The following is an 18,083-nucleotide window of genomic DNA, read 5'->3' as shown; positions in this document are numbered from 1 at the left end:
GGGACTGGACAATTATCACCAACCATCATTCTAGACCATATCAAAACAAAACTCCAAAGGCCTTAATAATAATACTACTTGTAATTATGCGTCTCTCTCTGCTCGATGTTCTACAAATATAAAATGGACTGGACTGGCAGAGTGATTTCGCAAGAACATAGCCAAGTATTGGTACAGTGGGCCACATGAATTTGATGCGCAGGACGATGTAGCGATGTACAGATGGAGTCGTTTGCCGATTGCTACACTTCTCCTTCTAATAAATAGCTTATAAGATCAATCTTCCCTCTCCCAATCTCTCACTCTTAACCAATTTCACTCCCTGGTCTTGTCCCTGGAGTGGAATCAGACCTAGCTCCAGATCTCTACCATCCAAAAAAAACCTCCAAACACCCGATTATATGCACAGACACATATAACATACTGTATAACCCCTTAATCATCATCCATCATCCATGCCACCACTCCCACCCCCGTCCACAGGAGGACTATCGACATGGACACCACGAGTGATCAACTATTTCCAAACCTATCACCACAATGGAGAATACATCTCGCTATTACCTTTAATAACCCATCCCTGTGGAACCACACATGTCATCCTCGCTGCCATCCACATCAACTGGGATCCAAACAATCTAACCCTCAACGACGACCCACCCTCACATCCCAAATACACTCAACTATGGGACGAAGTGGTCGTGTTACAAGACAGCGGCATCAAAGTCATGGGCATGATCGGGGGAGCCGCGAGAGGCACGTTTGCGCGCCTCGACTACTCGGAATCACGCACCGATGTGCCATTGGCTCGGTTTGAAGCGTATTACGGTCCCTTACGGGATATGATTCGACAGTATGGGTTGGATGGATTGGATTTGGATATTGAAGAAGAAATGTCCCTGGCGGGTGTCATTCACTTGATTGATCGATTAAAGGCGGATTTCGGAGATGGATTTATTATCACGTTGGCACCCGTGGCCACGGCGCTGATGGCCGGAAGGAGACATTTATCCGGGTTTGATCATCGGTTGTTGGAGGCGGCGAGGGGAAATCAGATCGCTTGGTATAATGCCCAGTTTTATAATGGCTGGGGAGGAATGAATGATACGGCGGCGTATGATGAGATTGTGAGGAATGGTTGGAGTCCCAGGAAGGTGGTGGCGGGCATGCTGACGCATCCGAAACATGGTGGAAGTGGTTATGTGCCTTTGGAGTTGTCGGCGGCGGTTTTGAGTCTCTTGGTGGAAAAGTATCCTGATTTCGGTGGTGTCATGGGTTGGGAGTATTGGGATGCGTTACCCCAGGAGGAAAATTGTTGGATGTGGTCCTTTTGTATGTGTTTGTGTATGGGCATGAAAAAGTTCAGGGATGCAGCTGTGATTGTCACCATGGGGAGAAGAATGGCTGGTCTTCAGTTGCAGAGATGACAACTGATTCTTCAAGCATGCTCAAGCATTCTCAAGCGTCGCCAAATCCCTCATATTGCATTGGTCCTTCTATATTCGTCTACAACATCATAATATGCATCTCTGGACCGACCGTCTTCCTGTTCATTCCCACAACCACCACCTTGCTCCTCTTCCTCCTTGGTAGCCCGCCGCGGGACTGGTGAGGTTATACTCCCAAGTCAACTTTCCATCCACAAACAGTTTGTACTTGAGCGAACTGCGTTGAACTCCTCCAACCAAAGGGTGAATTTCGACTACTCCCAATTTACTATTGCCATCCGGCAAATACTGAATGGCCACATCTTCATCATCGATTTGCTTGAATGTTCGGAATGGGAGGTAGAACATGCTCAGAGGTCCTACCGAAAATTCATGAGGTCCAGAAGATGGTGTCTGGTCAAAGACTTGGGTATCGTTCGAGCCCTGTGCAATCGAGCTGACTGGTGGTGGGTAACGAATGGCGGCAAACTCATGACGATCTCCGGAGAGGACGATAACACGCACCCCCAAGTCCCTTTCTGCCTTGTGCATTGCAGCCAAAATCTGCGATCGCTCAGTGAGGAAGCCACCCCATGTATCTGGTGTACCAAACCGCCAATTCTTGGTGAAAGGAACGGAAGAAGCGATGATTTTCCAATGGACATGGCGTGGTTCTGGATCTGCCAGATATTTCAAAAGAGAAGCTAGTTGCACATCTCCTAGCATGGTAGATGACGTTGTTGACTTTGACGACTCCGGGTCTGTCCTATAACGGCGGGTATCAAGCATGAAGAATGATGCAGGACCATTGGTGAATTGAAAGTATGTTGTGTTTGTGTCTGGACCACTTGACGCCCCTTTTGGAACCGGTGGATTGACCGAGACATGATATTGGATGAATGGGTCAGCGGCTGCCGGGAACGGGTCTGTCTCATTGCCTCCAGACCAGTCATTGGCGATTTCGTGATCATCAAGCGTATGAATCCATGGGAGAGTATCTAAGCCAGGCAACTTCCACGACGGAGAGGCATATACCCGTCGATACTCGGATCGATAATGGCGAACAGATGAGGACAAGCGTTGTGGGACGTCAATGTAAATAAAGTCGCCCAAGAACATCATAAAGGCAGCGGGAGATGGTAGTGCTTGAATGACACTCGACAGATGCTCGAATCCATGGATGGCCAAGGCATGAGCTTTTGCTTGATACGGGAAGTTGGCCTTGATGCATGATGAGGTGACAAAGGTCAGACTTCTAGCCGCTTCAGATTTAGGGGCTGGAGCTGTGGTAAAGACGCCAGACAGATCATTCGAGAGTGAATAGATGTATTTGGTCGACGGTTGGAGAGATCGGAAAGTGATGGGATATGTATAGTCGGTGTCCTGGTCGAGAGTATGGATGGTGTCGACAGTCTTCCAGTTGGTCTTATCCGCAAGAGATAGATAGACATGTAGTGGAAGCTGGGTGGAGTTTGGTTCCCTGATCAAGACTTTGGCATAGTCGGAATGCACGTAACCCACACGAGAGAATGTCAGATCTCTGGACGGATAAAGTAATGGGGCACGGAAGACGAGATCCAGAGTGAACCCAGCAAGCAGAACATTGACTGCGATTGTGATGTAACTCCACTGTGCATCTCTCCATTTTGGAATACCCAACACAAGGATCTTGAAGAACGACTTTTCATCCTCGTACAGGATGGGTTCCTGGTGGTCTTGTAGTTCCTGGCCTGTCACTGGTTCTTTCGTTTCTGGTTCGGGGTGCGGAAACAGTCTGGGGAATGCTTGATGTAGAGTTGGTCTGTGTGCACCAAATGCTTCAGAATTTCCAAAGACACAGAATAGATATACGATGAGGGAGGAGAGTATAATCGGGGGAAAGTGATGTCCGGGGATCTGGAGATACAATTCAGTATTTCACAATCGACAAGACTGCATCATGAACATCACGAAGTTGTCACTGACCCATCTCAGGAAACTGTAAGCCGAAATTCTGGTGATGGTCGAGCTGAGACCAGCGACCCACTCTGCTGTCGACGGCATGGTGAAGATGAGGAAGAGAGCATGAGACTGCCAAAGCAGTCGAAACAACAGTTGTTCACATTATTGTTGTTGTTTCAATTCCAAAACTTGATTCTGAATGGTAGGTAGCGTGAGATGTTGGTTCCTGCCTGATGATTCGCATTTCCTTTTTGGGGGAAACGTGATCAGGGACCGGATCAAATTTCCGCCGAGATCAGAGCGCCTTCCCTCTGAAGTGTCAATTGTACTCACTCCTTCCTTGCTTCGATATCTACGAATATTCCTGCTTTTACGATTTCGAGAGCAAATTCTCTAGCTTCAATCCTGCGGATAAAGACATGCTAGTATCAAGATCACAGCAACTCATGGCTTACCCTATCTTTGTTATCACTTGTCCACCATCACCTAACCGAGATTGATCACACTAAAAACACCGAATTCATCACAGGGGTAACAGGGATCGAGTGTTGCAAAATCCTCTTCATGATTGTGAGGATGAGTCACATGATATATTCATCATATCTCAACACATCTCCTTACCCAAATCTTATCACGATGGCACTGGCAAATAGATCTGTCCCCCTCTTGATCACTCTAAAGGGTATACCTAAAGGATGGACTCTTGTCACCCAGATCCGACAACTCTTCGTCCGTCATTCCTTCAATAGCACCACTCCTCTCCCTCTTGGCATTGATTCGTCCGTATGTAATTCTCAAGGTAATCACGGCCGCAAGACCGAGCACCACGAACCCAATGTCCAATCCGTGACCAAGCAGGTATTTCGGGGCATCAACCGCGCGATAAAAGTTGCTTGCCATAGCACCGCCCAGGTTACCACCTGAGATCATCAACGCCATACCAGCCGCCCGCTTGTAACTTCCGGCGAGATTGTTGCTAATCCATGTGATGTTGCCTGGGAAGGCAGGGTAGATGCCGCACGTCGCAATGAAAACACCAGCGTACACAACGCCTGGCACACCTCCTGCTGCTGAGGCTGAAATGGCCATGATAAACCCAATAAGGATGGCACACATCTGTCACTGCTTAGAATGTCTTCCATTTGTTCGATTTCTGGCCAACTTACTGGTACAAAAACATAGGGCCAGCGCGAAGCACCTCGTTTGGTGGCTTTATCAGACATATATCCCACAATGACCGCGAGTATGGCCGCAGTGATGTAGATTGGGATCGTCAGGAGCTGGGCAGTGGTTGCTTTGTATCCCAATTGATTGATGATGGTAGGCAAGAACAACGAGATCGAGTACAGCGGATTCACAATTCCCCAGTACATGAAGAGCGACAGCCAGATCTGCCAATCTTTGAATGCTATTTTCAATGTCAGTCGTGGCTCATTTGCACACAAAATTCATCTGCAAAGATGCTTACCTCGAAACACATATTTCCATTCAAAATGGTCACTTTCGGCGACATTTCGTCCACTCTTCTTGCTGCCCTGATACTTGAGTCGGTGGACCACCCAGGCCTTTTCTTCCAGAGTCAAGAATCCCGCGGTGTCGGGGAAATCATAGAGTGCCCAAAAGGCAAAGAGAGCGACCGCCACAGTCAGCAGACCTTCGAGGATGAAGATCCATCTCCATCCTTCCAATCCACCAACTCCGTCCATTTTCACAATTGCATAAGCAAGAAGCCCAGAGAAAGCACCTGCGACACTGGCAGCGCTGAAGAAAAGGGCCTGTCGAAAGGCTAGCTCGTTGGTGCAATACCACATGGTGAGATAGAATGAGACACCAGGATATAATCCAGCTTCAGCGATGCCGAGAAAGATACGGGCGATCAAGAGACCATGGTAACTTTGAACGAGACCCATCAGAGTCATGACTGTTCCCCACGCCACCATGATTCCAGGAAGCCAGATCGAAGGGCTCAAGCGTTTGAGAAGTAGATTGGAGGGGACCTCGAAGAGACAGTATGTGAAGAACTGGAGGGACGAGTTAGTTTCCATCATGGCAAAGTGAGGGCTTTATCTGCCCAAATCCGCGAGATATAAACTCACAAACACCGTCGCACACAAGTTGTATTGGGGCCCAGACAAGTTGAGATCTTCCTGCATGCCTTGGATTTTGGCATTGCCGATGTTGCTTCTATCCAAGAATGACAGCAAATACCTGTTGATGTCAGTCGAGGATGCTTCAAGACTGTGACAACAGTATGGTCAGATGACTTACAGGAGGGCCAACATGGGAATGAGGCGAAGATCCATTTTTCGTAGTGTTTTGGCTGGGTCGACATTGGAGGTATCGACTCCCTCACCGGTCCAGTTGGGATCATGATGCTTGTTGTTCTAAAGAGAGGCTTGGTCAGTATACCAAGATGGCCAAGCCAGACAAGAAGATCCAAGCACTCACGGCAATGGCTGCTAAATCTTGCTCAACCACTCCTGACTTTTCATTGTGGTTGACACCAATGTCTTTGGAGACAGGCTCATGGATGGTGGAAGCTGGTGAATCAGCCATGTTGAACGCAGGCACAGTGTGGCCAAGTTGAAAGCTGGGAGGAAAAAGCGATGATCGTGACTTGGTAGGTGAAGACGTTGATCTGGGCACCTTGCAACAATTTAAACCATGCGTGCCATGAAAGAAGAGACACTTCACCAAGTGCCTCCTGTCACCCACACACACATTGTCGTTGTGACATGCGCCCAGACTTCGACGACGGAAGCGAGGAACCTTGTTGACCATGCGCGACAGTGTGGGGGACGCAATAAGCGGAGGCTGTTGGTATCAGTCCTTGTTGAGTAGTAGTTTTGCACATCCTCAGGACGCAGGACCACAAATGGTTGGAGCTCCCGCAGCCCCAGATTCATCAGGTTTGGGGTCGCCATGCTGGCCTCGTAACGAAGCAATTGCCGAGTGATGGAGAAGCTCATCTAAGGATTTCGCTTAGGATCAAAGCTTCTCTCAACATGATAGGCCGCTATTACCAAAAGATACCATGTTCCAAGTTTGCTGACTTGTGCGATTGGTGGATGATCGACAGGGTTTTTCGGAACCGGGTGCGACATGACGTACGGGGCGGTGGATTCGGAGTCTATTCCGTCAGTGCAGGACGACCAATGGATGGAATCATTGTTGGAAGATTCTTTGATGGGCTTCTCTGCATGACTCGTATTTGGGAGGCGACCGCACAAAGGTTTTTCCTAGTGGCAATGTCTGTTCAGACTTCCGGCGGGATCAAATTGTGTAGGATGGAGATTATCCGCCGTTGGTGAGATATGACTGGTCCTGAGTGTTGACATTAACATTCTTCGGCGCTGAAACAGGGGAATAGTAATCAAAGTCATAGGGCGTCAAATGCCTAGACATGCCCTCGGATCTTTAACACGGAGCTGTTTATGGTGGCAAAGCGGATACACCATTTCAGGTTTGGACACGACCACCTTAAGGGTAAGGTGCCAAAGGAGGTACACCAGCAGTTGCAAAGTCTGCTCGAGCCGATTGCACCGACTTGGAGCATTGGGGTAGATGTTCCAAGGTCTGCATCAAAGTCGTGAGCATGTCGCTATACGCATCGGAACCGATTTTCCCTGCTCGAAGATCCCTGTCGATCGCTTGTTGCATAAGCTTGACTGCTGCCACCACATGGTGAGCATAGGGATCAATGGCAACCAATGGGACGGTGACAGTGTCAGACTTGGAAGCTGTCGCAGTGAATCCCGCCGGGAGCTGCAAGGTGTACTTGTTGCTCAAACCAAATACCAAACAGTTCATAACCCAACTTTCGGCATTGACACTCTTGGCTGAGAACAGTAGCAAGAGATCGTCTCGGTTGGTTGCTATTAGCATATCTGATACCATCAAAATACACAGGTTCAGATGCAGCATGAGACCATCTATCCAGATGTTAGACACCTCAGACCCACAGAAAAAGGACACGAAAGTACTTACACCAGCGTAATTTCGTCTCTTGACTAAAGAATTGGATTCGAGTTTGGCAAGCCGTGAGCAAATCTCGATATGTATCGTTGAATTGGTCGATGGCATCGGACACAGCATTGAAAGCCTTGCTGACCTCGATCTCCGTGTGGCCATCACGGAGAGACTCTTTTAGATTGGCGGTCAACTTCCAAACAAGAAGTTTCCATGCCGCACCGGCCGCAACGATTTGATTTGCCTTTTCAGTAGTAAGTTCAAAGGCTGAATCGTGCCAGGTCTTTGTCATGTCTCGAAAGATCTCTCTACAGGTCCTAATCATGCGCCACGACGGTTCGCATTCGTATCCAAAGAGACCTGAGGATAAGAGGGGCCTGCAACTGAGTGTCAGGGAAGCAGAAGTGTCGAAAGTCAAGGCAGCCCAGTAGGCAGCACTTTCGGCAATGATAAAATTGGAAGAGCCTATTGAGGAAGGGCTGGTCGCAGTGTTGCGGACCGGGGCGGCGAGGTTGACGCGTGTACCGTTGAATTGAAGGCTCCTAGAACGAGCTCTCAATGTCTGGATTTGTTGCAAGGCGGCGTGGACGCAGACTTGGCCAGAAACGCCGTCAAGTTCTTCATCTTCAGAAATTCCAACTGGGATCGGGGTAAGGGCGAACAGAAGCAAGGTCAACATGGATCTGTAGCAGGGGCGGTTGATGATCTTGAGAAGATTTCGGTGTGCGCGTCTCCAGAGAGATCTCACAGCTTCGGAACAGGCTGTGGAAGGGGTTGTTGTGTTGGATGCCAACGGCAGCCATCTTGCAGCAAAGGCCTGGATAGTGTACTCGAGGTAACGATCAATCTGCAAGTCGGTATCGTGCTTGGAAGAGGTGGGCGAGGCTCCAAAGTCTATAATGGCGCCGGCAGAAGGGTCATCGCCATTAGCAATCCATTTGTCAAGTTGGCCACAGAGTCGGCAAACATGAACCACGTCTAGCAGACTCTGGTCGCCAAACCTGATGTTGGTTAGTGATGGCAGCACGACGGGGTCATGGTATGGGTCATACGCAAAGGGATTGCTGTTCCTGCCAATCCAGGATCCAAAGACGGCTTCCCATCCTCGTTCATAGACGGTTTGAAGCCATTCGATTTCGGGGTGAGATATGATTTCTTCGGTAGTGGAGGTCAGCTGAGAAGCAAGAGGCTCCTGGGCATCGCCAGGCCAGGCCCAATCATAGCTGAACTGTTAGTCAGATGGTTGACGTTGAGTCTAGAAGGACCCATACCTTCTCTCGACATCACTTGGACCAGAGCTCTGGACGGAGTCTGTGGGTGGATCGGTTATGGAGGAGGTGCGAAGTCGTGCCTTTTTGGATCTCCTCCGGGGCTCCGCGTGGGCTGTGGAGGAACGAGAAGGGCCAGATTTCATCCACTACGGGTGAGATCAGAGATGAACATGTGGAGAGAGAGAGAGAGAGAGAGTGATTGTCAACGGGGAAGAATGGATGGGCCCACCTCGAAAGTACATTGTAGCTTCCGGTTTGTACAACGTGTACAGTAGAGTAATTCCTGGGGATCCTGTCGGTTCCGACGAGCTCGACCAGCATCACAAGCGACGCGAGATTTTCGACATTCATCGCAACTAGAGAATTGGATCCGGCGAGGGGCTGTGTCTCCTTGGGACATGATCAGAATGCGAGGATACCATCACTGGCATGCAATAAGATGAAGATGTGTATTATTCTTGTTGTCGTCGTGGTGGGTGCAAGGTTTGATAAAAAGAGGCAAGAACTGACAGGCAAGGGTTGGCCAAGACATGAGGGGTGGTGGGCTTTGATTATGGGGGTTCTGGGGTTGGACTTAGGCGACGTTTAAAGACTCTTTGGGGTGTGAGGGCCATCTGAGACGCGGCTGCGGGGACGGCTAGGCCCGAGATAATCCCATTCTAAGTAGTGCAGAGGGAGCCTTGTAGCCGAGGACAAAAATTTGGTCACCTGACATGACGAGGCTGAACATGTATTCACCTACTGGATTTCATCCATGCGTAACCTCCTTTCTGATGGAAACAATGTAGATACCGCCCTTCTTTTATTTAGTCCCGTTCTGACCATAATCATAAAATCCACGCCCTGACTTGACTCCCAGGTCCCCGTTCTTGATATAGTCTTTGAGATATTCCCGTGGGGTGGCCGGGATATCCTTTCGCTTCTCTGCGTAGTGATTCTCAATGTCAAGGACGACATCAAGTCCTACCACATCCATCTGTTCAAAAGGTCCCTTTGGTGTTTTCAAGATGTTCTTGAAGATGTCGTCAATCTCTGCCGGCGTTGCCACTCCTTCGGCCGCGGTGAACAATGCTTCTCTTTTGATGGCAGCCCAGATTCTAGCAAGTTTCCGTGTCAGCATGGGGCTTGATGCACCAAGTTAGTTCGATAATTCGACAACGCACCTGTTGTAAATGTACCCCATAGAATCCTGCTTCACGTGGAACGGACTGAATCCGTGTTCTCCTGATTCTCTAAGCATGAAGTCCACGAGTTCAGGGTCGGTTTTTGAGTGGCCCATGATTTCAATGGCTATATCCGTGATTAGTCCCATATGATACTGGACATGCTCATTTGTCAGACTCACCATCTGTCTCTGGAGGCCAGTCTGTCATCTCTAGTCAGTACCAGGCATCAAATATGGTCTTTGCGTACTTACAGCTATGAGCACTGAGAATCCGTCGATCGTTGGGGAGGTTCAGGCCCTCGAGAATCTCAGATATGGAGTGACTGCTTGAATTTGACGCGATGATGGCATCCTCTGGTGCCAGTTCATTCAGCTGGGTGATGACTTTTCGCTTCAGCTCCACTCGTTCCGGCACACACTGATCCCATGACATGTCAGCATCGAACACTCTCTCCTCTCAGGACCAACGGCCAGTACCTCGACAACCAGCCAGACATTCTGAAGGGCAGACTTGAGATTCTCAGCCTTGAATGTCTTGATGTTTCCCCACTTGACACCTGAGCGTCCCGATCCAGCGCGGAGCTCATCGATGTACTTGACGGCATCAGTTAATTGCCGTTCTTGAGCGTCGATGACATTGACGTCGCGGCCCTTGCTCGACCACTATGAGTTAATTCTTGAGGTTAGCAGCAACTCCTACACATAGCCAAGGTACATGCTGAATGTGAGATTGATCATACCATATACGCCAGTCGTCGTCCTTGCGTACCTGCACCTAGCATGGCCACAGCCCTACCAGCAATTTGAAGACCCATGATTGGCTGACAAGTCTATCTCTCGGATGTTGTTTGGGGAGCAATTAGCAACAATTAAATCACCATTAGCAACATATACGACGGACAACACAATCTGCAAGATTAAAAGTCAAAACTCGTCAACCCTTGTGAAAGAATGATTCAAAGGAGGTTGATCTCAACTTGCGTCTCCAAACCACCAAGGTTGATGTTGGCACGAACCCCATGGTAACTCTGCGTATTGGCGTGGGGTTTTCGGATCCGAAAGTTGACCTCGGCGAGGTCAACTTTCGGTGGGTGTGGGAATATCCCACCAAGGTACTCCTCGGATTGACGGCCATGTGGCAGCTCAACCATCAAGGTACCATCAAGGTACTCGAGTGTACGGGCTTTGTTTCATATTTCCACCATACCAAAACAAAGGGTTGACTTGATCGCTTCCGAGATCAAGGCTCACTGCGACAATCATCCAGGGTGTACACCTTTGACCTTCATATTGCCCAATCAAACTCTAAGATATAGGTACGTAGCGAGTAGCAGCTGCAGCTAACGCTAAGTCGCCTACAGAGCTCTGAAAATCACTACTATATACTCTCTCCAGGGCACTCACGTGGTATTTATATACACAGTATTCAAGGAAGTTGCGACTGAATATTCAAGGAAGTTGCGACTGAATAATGAGTCTCAAGACGCTCCTGCCACGCAAACTAGGGCCGTGACTGCCTTATTTTCTCTGCCTCTGCACTTTTGAATTCTTCAAACTGCGCACCAGGTCCGCCACTGAATTGCACAAATTCTTCTCCCTCGTCCTCTGACGCATCTTCTGTCCAATTTACTGCTTTTCATCGTCATACGCCTTCTGAATAAACCTGGCCCATTTCAAGCAACCCTCAAAGTCAAGATACTGATCGGTTCTCCTCTTGGCAAAGGCATCATACAGCCTTGCAATATCATCCGCTGGTGAATCAAGGCCAAACCCTGCGTCGGTAGATCCGACTGCCAAATCCACATCTTTGACCTCTCCGGTCCCTTCCCAGAACGCCTGTACCTTGACCTCGATGCCAGCACCATGCAACACACCATAATTAGTCGTGAGTCGAATTTCACCTTTGGTGCCATAGATCCTCCAGTCAAGGCCCGGTGTGTCCTTGAACGGCGCTCCTCCACGAATCGTGAATGAAAACGGGACATCCCCTGCCAAAGTTCCATTGACAAACATATGGTCATGGGCAGTCTTCTTGTGCTGTGGCTCAACAATGGTTGTGAAAGAGCCATCCACAAGGTCCACCGTAGGCCGCGTGTTTTTGATCACAGTTGAGGAAGTCGCAATCTCCCCAAGAGCAAAAACGAGCGCATCGAAACTATGGATGGCGGGAATTGTAACAAGATTGCCTCCAGATTCGACGTCGGCAATATAAACTATGTCATGGGGTAGTATGCCGCCCATGAAGGCATGGCCCATATGCATGGACATGTTGGTACTTAGCAATGAGCCAATCTGCCCTGGTCCGTCACCCAGGAGAGAGCGGATTGCAGGTACGTAGGCGCCGAGACGTTCTTGGAGTCCAACCACAGTTCTGACATTGTTTGCTTTGGCGAGGGATGCCAACTCGCTCATCTGTGCCAGGTTGGCAGCCAGTGGCCACTCGCAGTAGACATCCTTCCCAGCCTGGAGTGCTGGTTTGACCAGGTCATAGTGCTTCTCAACATTGACGCAACATACCACCAGATCTACGTCTGCGTCATTAGCAAGAGAAACGGGGTCGCCATATACTTTGACTTTGCTGGGATCAAGGTTGTGGCGGGCGATGGCTTTCTGTGCCGAGGCTACAGATGAATTGCACAAGGCGATGATGGTGTAGTCGGGCGATTTGACGAGATATGGTAGATGAGCAGATTCAGCCCAACGTCCAGCCCACGAAGTTTGAGTCGAGCTCAGGCCTATCAGCCCTACCCGGATTGGCTTCGACATTGGTGAGTAGTCAAGTCAGAGAAGCCTGATTTTTGATGTAAGAAGCTGATAGCATTACACGAATGAAGTGAACATAAGCCAGTATTGAAGCTGATCCTACCTTGGACGCTGCTAGAGAGTTTTCTAGTATTTATAAAGTAGCCTTGTGAATGCATAAATTATTGCTGTTGTATAGGAAATTCATTTCCTCGGCCGAAGAGACGGAGGAACGGACAAGGGGGATGGATGTGATTGGCCAAGTGCGTGCATATGCATGTTATAGACATTGGGGTAAGGATGAAGGAGCTTCATAAGACTACTCACCGTCTACATGCGTTGTTAACCATACATATAGTATGTTCCAGTGGGCATTGCACAAGTGGAGTGCTTATGAAACCAGTATCCTTATGAATACAGAGATAGGAATATGGAGTATGTTTTATAGACTGCCGTTCTTGAAAAGGAAACAATTATTGAACTTCATCTCAACAACTACTCTGTAAGATGACATGTTTCGTGTATATCGCTGATTACCTAAAGTACCTTACGTGCTTACCTGTAATTTCTAATACCTGATACCCTTGTCAACCAACGACACCAACTCTGCACAATCAGATATACACCACATGATCAATGATCAATTCGAGATACAGTTCATATGCACCATGATACATTGTAGTTCCGTCCACCATCGTTGCCCCAACCCCCAACAATACAGCAAGTCAATACTCATGTCCAAGTGCGCCAACCCCGGTTCACTTCTTGACCAGCTTCTGGCGGGCCACTGTTTCACTCATAACACAAAAGTATCTAGGTATGTATAAAGTCACACGTATAGTATAGCACGACTAGGTCTCTGTCACAGTCACCACATTCTTTCCGAATCTGTCATCTGGTGTCCATGTTGCCGATACCTAGATTGGATCGTCTAGGTTAGGATTGTATTCACTTTGACCCTGCTGCACCATGCATGACACTCTGGATCCATGAAGGGTGACTCCCTTTCGCCACTGATGGCTCTGTTGAAAGCTTCCCGGTGGAGAAACACCTAGCAAGGGCACTCAAATTTGCCTTTTTAATACATCTCCCAAAATATGGCTGTCATGCATAGCGTTCAACAACATTACAGCAAGTGTCCGCATCCTTGATCCAGTGTTGTCGCTCAGGAAACGTGGTGATCTGATCGATTTACGAGTGGTGCCCAGTAAAGTTGCTGACACCTGAGACATGACCTTACCGGATGAACATGCCTTCGGCCTTGCCCCAGAAATTTCGCGCCTTGTTCACATGGTCCAGCCCCAGCATCTCGTCCCCGTCCTGAATCAGGTCGACAATCACATCGTCATCCTCGAGATATCTCGGTCTGGCATACGCTGATCGGGTAACGAGGGCAAATTTGATGTTTTGCAGTAGCTTTCCCTTGATCCCTGTTCGTTTGCTGATTCGCTCTTTGGTGTCCTTCAAAGCCTCTCCTGGTTGCAGCATAAACTTGAATGGTACACCGTGAGGTTTGCTGGCCTCTTTGTCAAAGTGATAGCAGTAGATGAAACGAGCGTCATCTGGGGCATTGGCTTCTTCTTCCGGAATTCTCTCCGCGTACAAGGCTGTAAACTCGTTGACGCCGGCAACATTGAAGTCGTCGATCAATTCTTTATATATCTTGCCGCCTTGGACCTCGAGAACCCGAACTTCCTTTGCCGCCTGCTCATCGAGGTTGAGCTTTTTGGCTATCCCATTCACGAGATCGCCAATGATTCCGTTCTTGGCGATGAGGATTTCGAGTTGCTCCTAATCGTCGGTCAGTCAAAAAACACCCTCTGTCTCAATCTGCTCTACTCACCTCTTTGCCGATGCCCTCGGAAAGCCAAATCACTTTCATAATCTTCTTGGTCTCGTAGTCAGCCAGACTCGTCTCCAACACTTCATAAAATAGGGCGTCATTTCGATGAGTTGCATATCCCCCATACGACGAGAACTGAGACACCAGAATCTGCTGTAGGTTGTAGTTTTGAGATCGCTTGATCCACGCCTTGACTTTGTTGTTGCTTGCGCTGATGGTGGCAAATCTGATATGAGTGGGATCGACCTTCAAATGGTCGCCAACTTTGGCAGAAAACTGCTCATACGTCATCTTCCTACTCAGATTGAGCATAAATGCTGGGCCATCGACCCCGGGTTTGGGGAAGAAGTTGACTGGTATCCGATTCAGTAAGTAGTCGTAGTACTGTCGGGCATCTGTGTAGGTAACGGTAGAGGGATCGAGGTCGGCAATGTTTTGTTGGAAGCAGATGATATCTCCATCCTGGATTTCGGACTGTTGAAACGTCTGTTTCGGTTTCATGGCTTCGATCATAGAAAATTTGATCTCTTCGAACAAGAGAATCGGTGTATTAGGGTCCCACTGCATCAACTGGTTGATGAGAGGTGCGACTTCCTGCACCTTGTCCAATTTCTTGACGTAAGCATGTCCAACGCCACGGAGGGTTTGCGCTTTGACATCAAAGTACTTGAGGAAGATGAGGATCGGACTATTTCCTCCTGCAGCTTGGGACGTATCTGGGAAACCTGGCTTCCCATCCTCATCTATCGATGCGGTTTCGGCCCAAAGGTAAAACGGCCGCCCTCTGGATCCGTACTTGGTCATGGCTTCTTCCATAGTGATATCCACATCCTTGATCGGTTGATCGGGCCGGTTTGTCTTGTTTTGCCTACCCACCATCGCCCAAAAGCGGACCTGTTCTGGTCCCACACTGAGATCTTCCGCGATGGCGGCGGCAAACTCACTAACCTTGGTCGCTTTTAGGGGGCGATGGACTTGAGCTGCAGCGGGATCGTTGGTCTCGAGATCATAATTTGTCAGATCAAATGAGTGGTGTGCCTGGAATGTCTTTTCGGTGATCACCCCGACGCTCATGTAGAGATGTGCCTCCTCTCTTTCTTTCTTCCGCCGAGCTAATTCTGCTTGTTCTTCGATGATTCGCGTTTCAATGTGGGATGGGATATCTGACTCGGTGACCTCGAGGAGAACATTATCGAGTCTGCTCTTTCGAATGTAGACCAACATGTAGGCGTTCATAGATCGCTTAGTTGAGTAGCCTCTCATGTAGGGCTGTCGCTGCCCCAGTCCTCCGTTGGCCACATTAGCATATTCTCCGCCATAATTTTCTTCGAGCACCTCTTTCATCGTCGACCTCGTTACTCTATCATCGTCAAACTTGTAGAAATGACCGTCTTTGGTAGGTTTGAGAAATGCGTAGTAGTGACCAGCGTTGAAATCGCCACTGTGGACCAGGACTCCATGCAGTTGATACACCCATGGCTCTGAGGACTTTGATCTAGCCTCGTCTGAAAGATACAAGGACGCATCAAACTCGTCGGGGAATTCGTGTCGGTCGTTGACCTTCATCATGGCGTCTCGATTGATGTCGTATTCAAATCGTTTTAACTGTAAATGTAGGACAGGTGGAAAACTCTCAAAAATGACGCCCTTTTTGGCATCTTGCAACTTGTACGGATCTCCGGCATCGTATTTGTTCTCTCCTTCAAGGGTCTCGACTTGGATATAGTCCATGAAACTCTCATGAAGATTTTTGTTGCCTCTGACGTTGAGTTGGATGTCCCAAAATTCTTCGATTCGAGATGACTCAAAGTCAACATTAATGCATGAGATGTAGGTCTTTGTCTTTCCCACGAATAGCTCGGGGAGAGTGCGTTCTGCCGGGGTGCCTTTCATTTTCTTCTCCAAGTTTTCCATCAGGATTCGGGACAATTCCTGGACGTCCTGCTGCTCGAAAATTTGGCGAGTGTCCCAGCCAAAGGAGGCGGTCAATTCGTTGGTGGAGACGGCAAAGCGATCCTTTTGCAACCTGAAAAACAACCGCTGCAAGGTCCAGGCACTGTTGCTTCTGTTGGCATCTTCGGCGGTTGGGATTTGATACACTGCTTTCCGGAAAGCATCGGTGAAATACAGGGACTGAATTAAAGAGTTGAGGTAGCAGGTTGCGCCTTGGTTCTTCAAACCAACCATGCCTGTTTCTTTCTTGGAATCATAACCCTCAAAGTTGTGCCACAAAACTCCGGTAGGATCTTTAATAATGCGCACATAGGCGGTCAAGTTCGCCTCGTCATTCTCAATCAAATGTCGGGTAGAGTCTTCCCAGGGCTGGTGAAATGCCTTTCGAAGTTCGACGAACCGCGTGAAACCCCAGTCACCTTCTTTCGCGTTGAATCGATGTGTGGCGGAATGAGAGCGGAACAATGTGGGGTCTTGAGGGTTCCAGAGGACGAGGGCGAACTGGACACAGGCGTACCAATCGGCTGGAGGTTCACCATCAAATCCATGTTCGAGGTAGAATGAGGCATTATCGACCTGATTGCCATAGGGAAAGAACAATGCCCGCCATGGATGACCGCCGCATTCAAATACCGGGCCATGTTCTTTTCTGGGCAGGGTGCGCCACTTCTCAATGTGCCAGGTGTGGTAGGTTTCGGCTTCGGTTTCGGTGTCGGGTAGATCTACAAGGACATGCTTTTTCATGGCCTCGACTATTCCAAAGTGAGTGAGTGGGACGATGGAGGACAAGGGAAATTTGTAGCATACAATCATCAGCCCGGGGCAGGGCCTCTGCGGGTTCTTGAGCAGCGTCATCGGGAGTGATGTTGACCACGTCATTCTCTTGAGAATTGTACTGATCGTAGGAGTCAATCAGCATATCGGGGCCCGCCAACTGTATACATTCCAACGACGAAGAGATGTCAGCGTCCATTTTCTAATGAATGGAAAGAGCAACGACAAGAAACAAGAAACAAGGAACAAGGAACGGAGACGCGGAAGCATGTGGCAATGCAAGGATGAGAAGCAGAGAGGCAGACTCACGTTTTCCATGCTGAGAGAATTTCAGGAAAGGAGGAAGCTTCGACGGGGAAGCAGTGCCTGCTGTTTCCTCCAAAACGATGGTAATTTTCTGCAGGAAGTCGTGGAAAGTCGTGGATTTGGCAGGTGCGAAACAGAAATGGAAATCGAGGTGTGGTGGGATGGACGCAGGGAAGGCGCAGGCACAAGATTCTGAGAGGAATGGATGCCAATGATTGGTGGCGGGGTTGGAGCGACGGAAGGCACGAGCGTTGAGGGCCGCAGGCAAAGGACTGCAGGTGATGAGAAAGATGTGTAATAATGGAATTGAGAGAGGATTAAGGATGAGGAATCAGTAATTAAAGATAGATGAAAGTGAGGATGAAGTTGAGAGTATGAATAAAATGGTAGAGTGTGGTTGTTGGTGTTGGAGTCGGACTTGGTAGTACTCTACTAATACTACTACTTAATACCGGCGATCATCCATGACGATGCAGTCATCAAGCGCATACCTCCCTAGTCAGAGTGCAATGGAGGTTTCCTTAGGGAGCAATGACCAGGGCATTGAGGGGGCTCGGAGGATGAACCAGTTTCAACCATTGTTTGACTCATGAAGGGCTACCTAGCATAATACACAGTCACACCCAAGTCAGTTCTGTCGTTGGGGAATGAATAAAGCACAGTCACGATGAGGTTATGATTCACGGATGCAG

The 18,083-nt window shown here is 48.8% G+C and overlaps 6 protein-coding genes across 6 annotated transcripts; 1 reads left to right on the top strand and 5 right to left on the bottom strand.

The window, feature by feature from the left end:
- Positions 1–277: 277 nt before the first annotated feature.
- Positions 278–1,533, top strand: PV10_06620 (uncharacterized protein). The gene has a single exon (XM_016371440.1). It carries the CDS (start codon positions 456–458, stop codon positions 1,425–1,427), a length of 972 nt encoding a protein of 323 aa, XP_016223733.1. The 5' UTR covers positions 278–455; the 3' UTR covers positions 1,428–1,533.
- PV10_06619 (uncharacterized protein) lies at positions 1,403–3,568 on the bottom strand. The gene is made up of 2 exons (XM_016371439.1): positions 3,393–3,568; positions 1,403–3,323 (listed from the first exon to the last, which is right to left on the bottom strand). Exons 1-2 carry the CDS (start codon positions 3,468–3,470, stop codon positions 1,551–1,553), a joined length of 1,851 nt encoding a protein of 616 aa, XP_016223732.1. The 5' UTR covers positions 3,471–3,568; the 3' UTR covers positions 1,403–1,550.
- Positions 3,569–4,043: 475 nt separating this feature from the next.
- PV10_06618 (uncharacterized protein) lies at positions 4,044–6,149 on the bottom strand (the record flags this gene model as incomplete). Its single annotated transcript, XM_016371438.1, has 6 exons — positions 4,044–4,484; positions 4,535–4,776; positions 4,837–5,389; positions 5,465–5,576; positions 5,637–5,752; positions 5,817–6,149. The coding sequence occupies 6 exons, from the start codon at positions 6,147–6,149 to the stop codon at positions 4,044–4,046; spliced, it is 1,797 nt and encodes a 598-aa protein (XP_016223731.1).
- A 699-nt stretch (positions 6,150–6,848) lies between these two features.
- PV10_06617 (uncharacterized protein) lies at positions 6,849–9,085 on the bottom strand (the record flags this gene model as incomplete). Its single annotated transcript, XM_016371437.1, has 5 exons — positions 8,838–9,085; positions 8,609–8,754; positions 8,390–8,560; positions 7,356–8,338; positions 6,849–7,300 (listed from the first exon to the last, which is right to left on the bottom strand). Exons 1-5 carry the CDS (start codon positions 9,006–9,008, stop codon positions 6,849–6,851), a joined length of 1,923 nt encoding a protein of 640 aa, XP_016223730.1. The 5' UTR covers positions 9,009–9,085.
- A 231-nt stretch (positions 9,086–9,316) lies between these two features.
- PV10_06616 (uncharacterized protein) lies at positions 9,317–10,755 on the bottom strand. The gene is made up of 6 exons (XM_016371436.1): positions 10,514–10,755; positions 10,251–10,436; positions 10,026–10,191; positions 9,954–9,974; positions 9,772–9,898; positions 9,317–9,705 (listed from the first exon to the last, which is right to left on the bottom strand). Exons 1-6 carry the CDS (start codon positions 10,586–10,588, stop codon positions 9,411–9,413), a joined length of 870 nt encoding a protein of 289 aa, XP_016223729.1. The 5' UTR covers positions 10,589–10,755; the 3' UTR covers positions 9,317–9,410.
- Positions 10,756–13,026: 2,271 nt separating this feature from the next.
- PV10_06615 (uncharacterized protein) lies at positions 13,027–17,776 on the bottom strand. The gene is made up of 4 exons (XM_016371435.1): positions 17,395–17,776; positions 17,119–17,245; positions 14,359–17,063; positions 13,027–14,306 (listed from the first exon to the last, which is right to left on the bottom strand). The coding sequence occupies exons 1-4, from the start codon at positions 17,401–17,403 to the stop codon at positions 13,752–13,754; spliced, it is 3,396 nt and encodes a 1,131-aa protein (XP_016223728.1). The 5' UTR covers positions 17,404–17,776; the 3' UTR covers positions 13,027–13,751.
- Positions 17,777–18,083: the final 307 nt, after the last annotated feature.

This window comes from Exophiala mesophila, assembly GCF_000836275.1.
Source record: "Exophiala mesophila strain CBS 40295 unplaced genomic scaffold supercont1.4, whole genome shotgun sequence".
Taxonomy (NCBI): Eukaryota; Fungi; Ascomycota; class Eurotiomycetes; order Chaetothyriales; family Herpotrichiellaceae; genus Exophiala; species Exophiala mesophila.
The sequence above is the reverse complement of the archived record's forward strand: the minus strand, read 5'-3'. Positions and strand labels throughout refer to the sequence as shown.

What these genes read in the sequence shown, in the direction of transcription:
- PV10_06615 (XM_016371435.1), bottom strand. An exon ending in CCTGCCCCGGGCTGATGATT is followed by an intron (nt 17,064 to 17,118) that starts GTATGCTACAAA and finishes ACTTTGGAATAG; the next exon opens with TCGAGGCCATGAAAAAGCAT. An exon ending in CCGAGGGCATCGGCAAAGAG is followed by an intron (nt 14,307 to 14,358) that starts GTGAGTAGAGCA and finishes ACCGACGATTAG; the next exon opens with GAGCAACTCGAAATCCTCAT.
- PV10_06619 (XM_016371439.1), bottom strand. Translation starts at nt 3,470, where the DNA reads ATGCCGTCGACAGCAGAGTGGGTCGCTGGTCTCAGCTCGACCATCACC. An exon ending in CTTACAGTTTCCTGAGATGG is followed by an intron (nt 3,324 to 3,392) that starts GTCAGTGACAAC and finishes TTGTATCTCCAG; the next exon opens with ATCCCCGGACATCACTTTCC.
- PV10_06620 (XM_016371440.1), top strand. Translation starts at nt 456, where the DNA reads ATGCCACCACTCCCACCCCCGTCCACAGGAGGACTATCGACATGGACA.
- PV10_06616 (XM_016371436.1), bottom strand. Translation starts at nt 10,588, where the DNA reads ATGGGTCTTCAAATTGCTGGTAGGGCTGTGGCCATGCTAGGTGCAGGT. An exon ending in GACGACGACTGGCGTATATG is followed by an intron (nt 10,437 to 10,513) that starts GTATGATCAATC and finishes ATTAACTCATAG; the next exon opens with TGGTCGAGCAAGGGCCGCGA. An exon ending in ATGGGGTACATTTACAACAG is followed by an intron (nt 9,706 to 9,771) that starts GTGCGTTGTCGA and finishes GAAACTTGCTAG; the next exon opens with AATCTGGGCTGCCATCAAAA.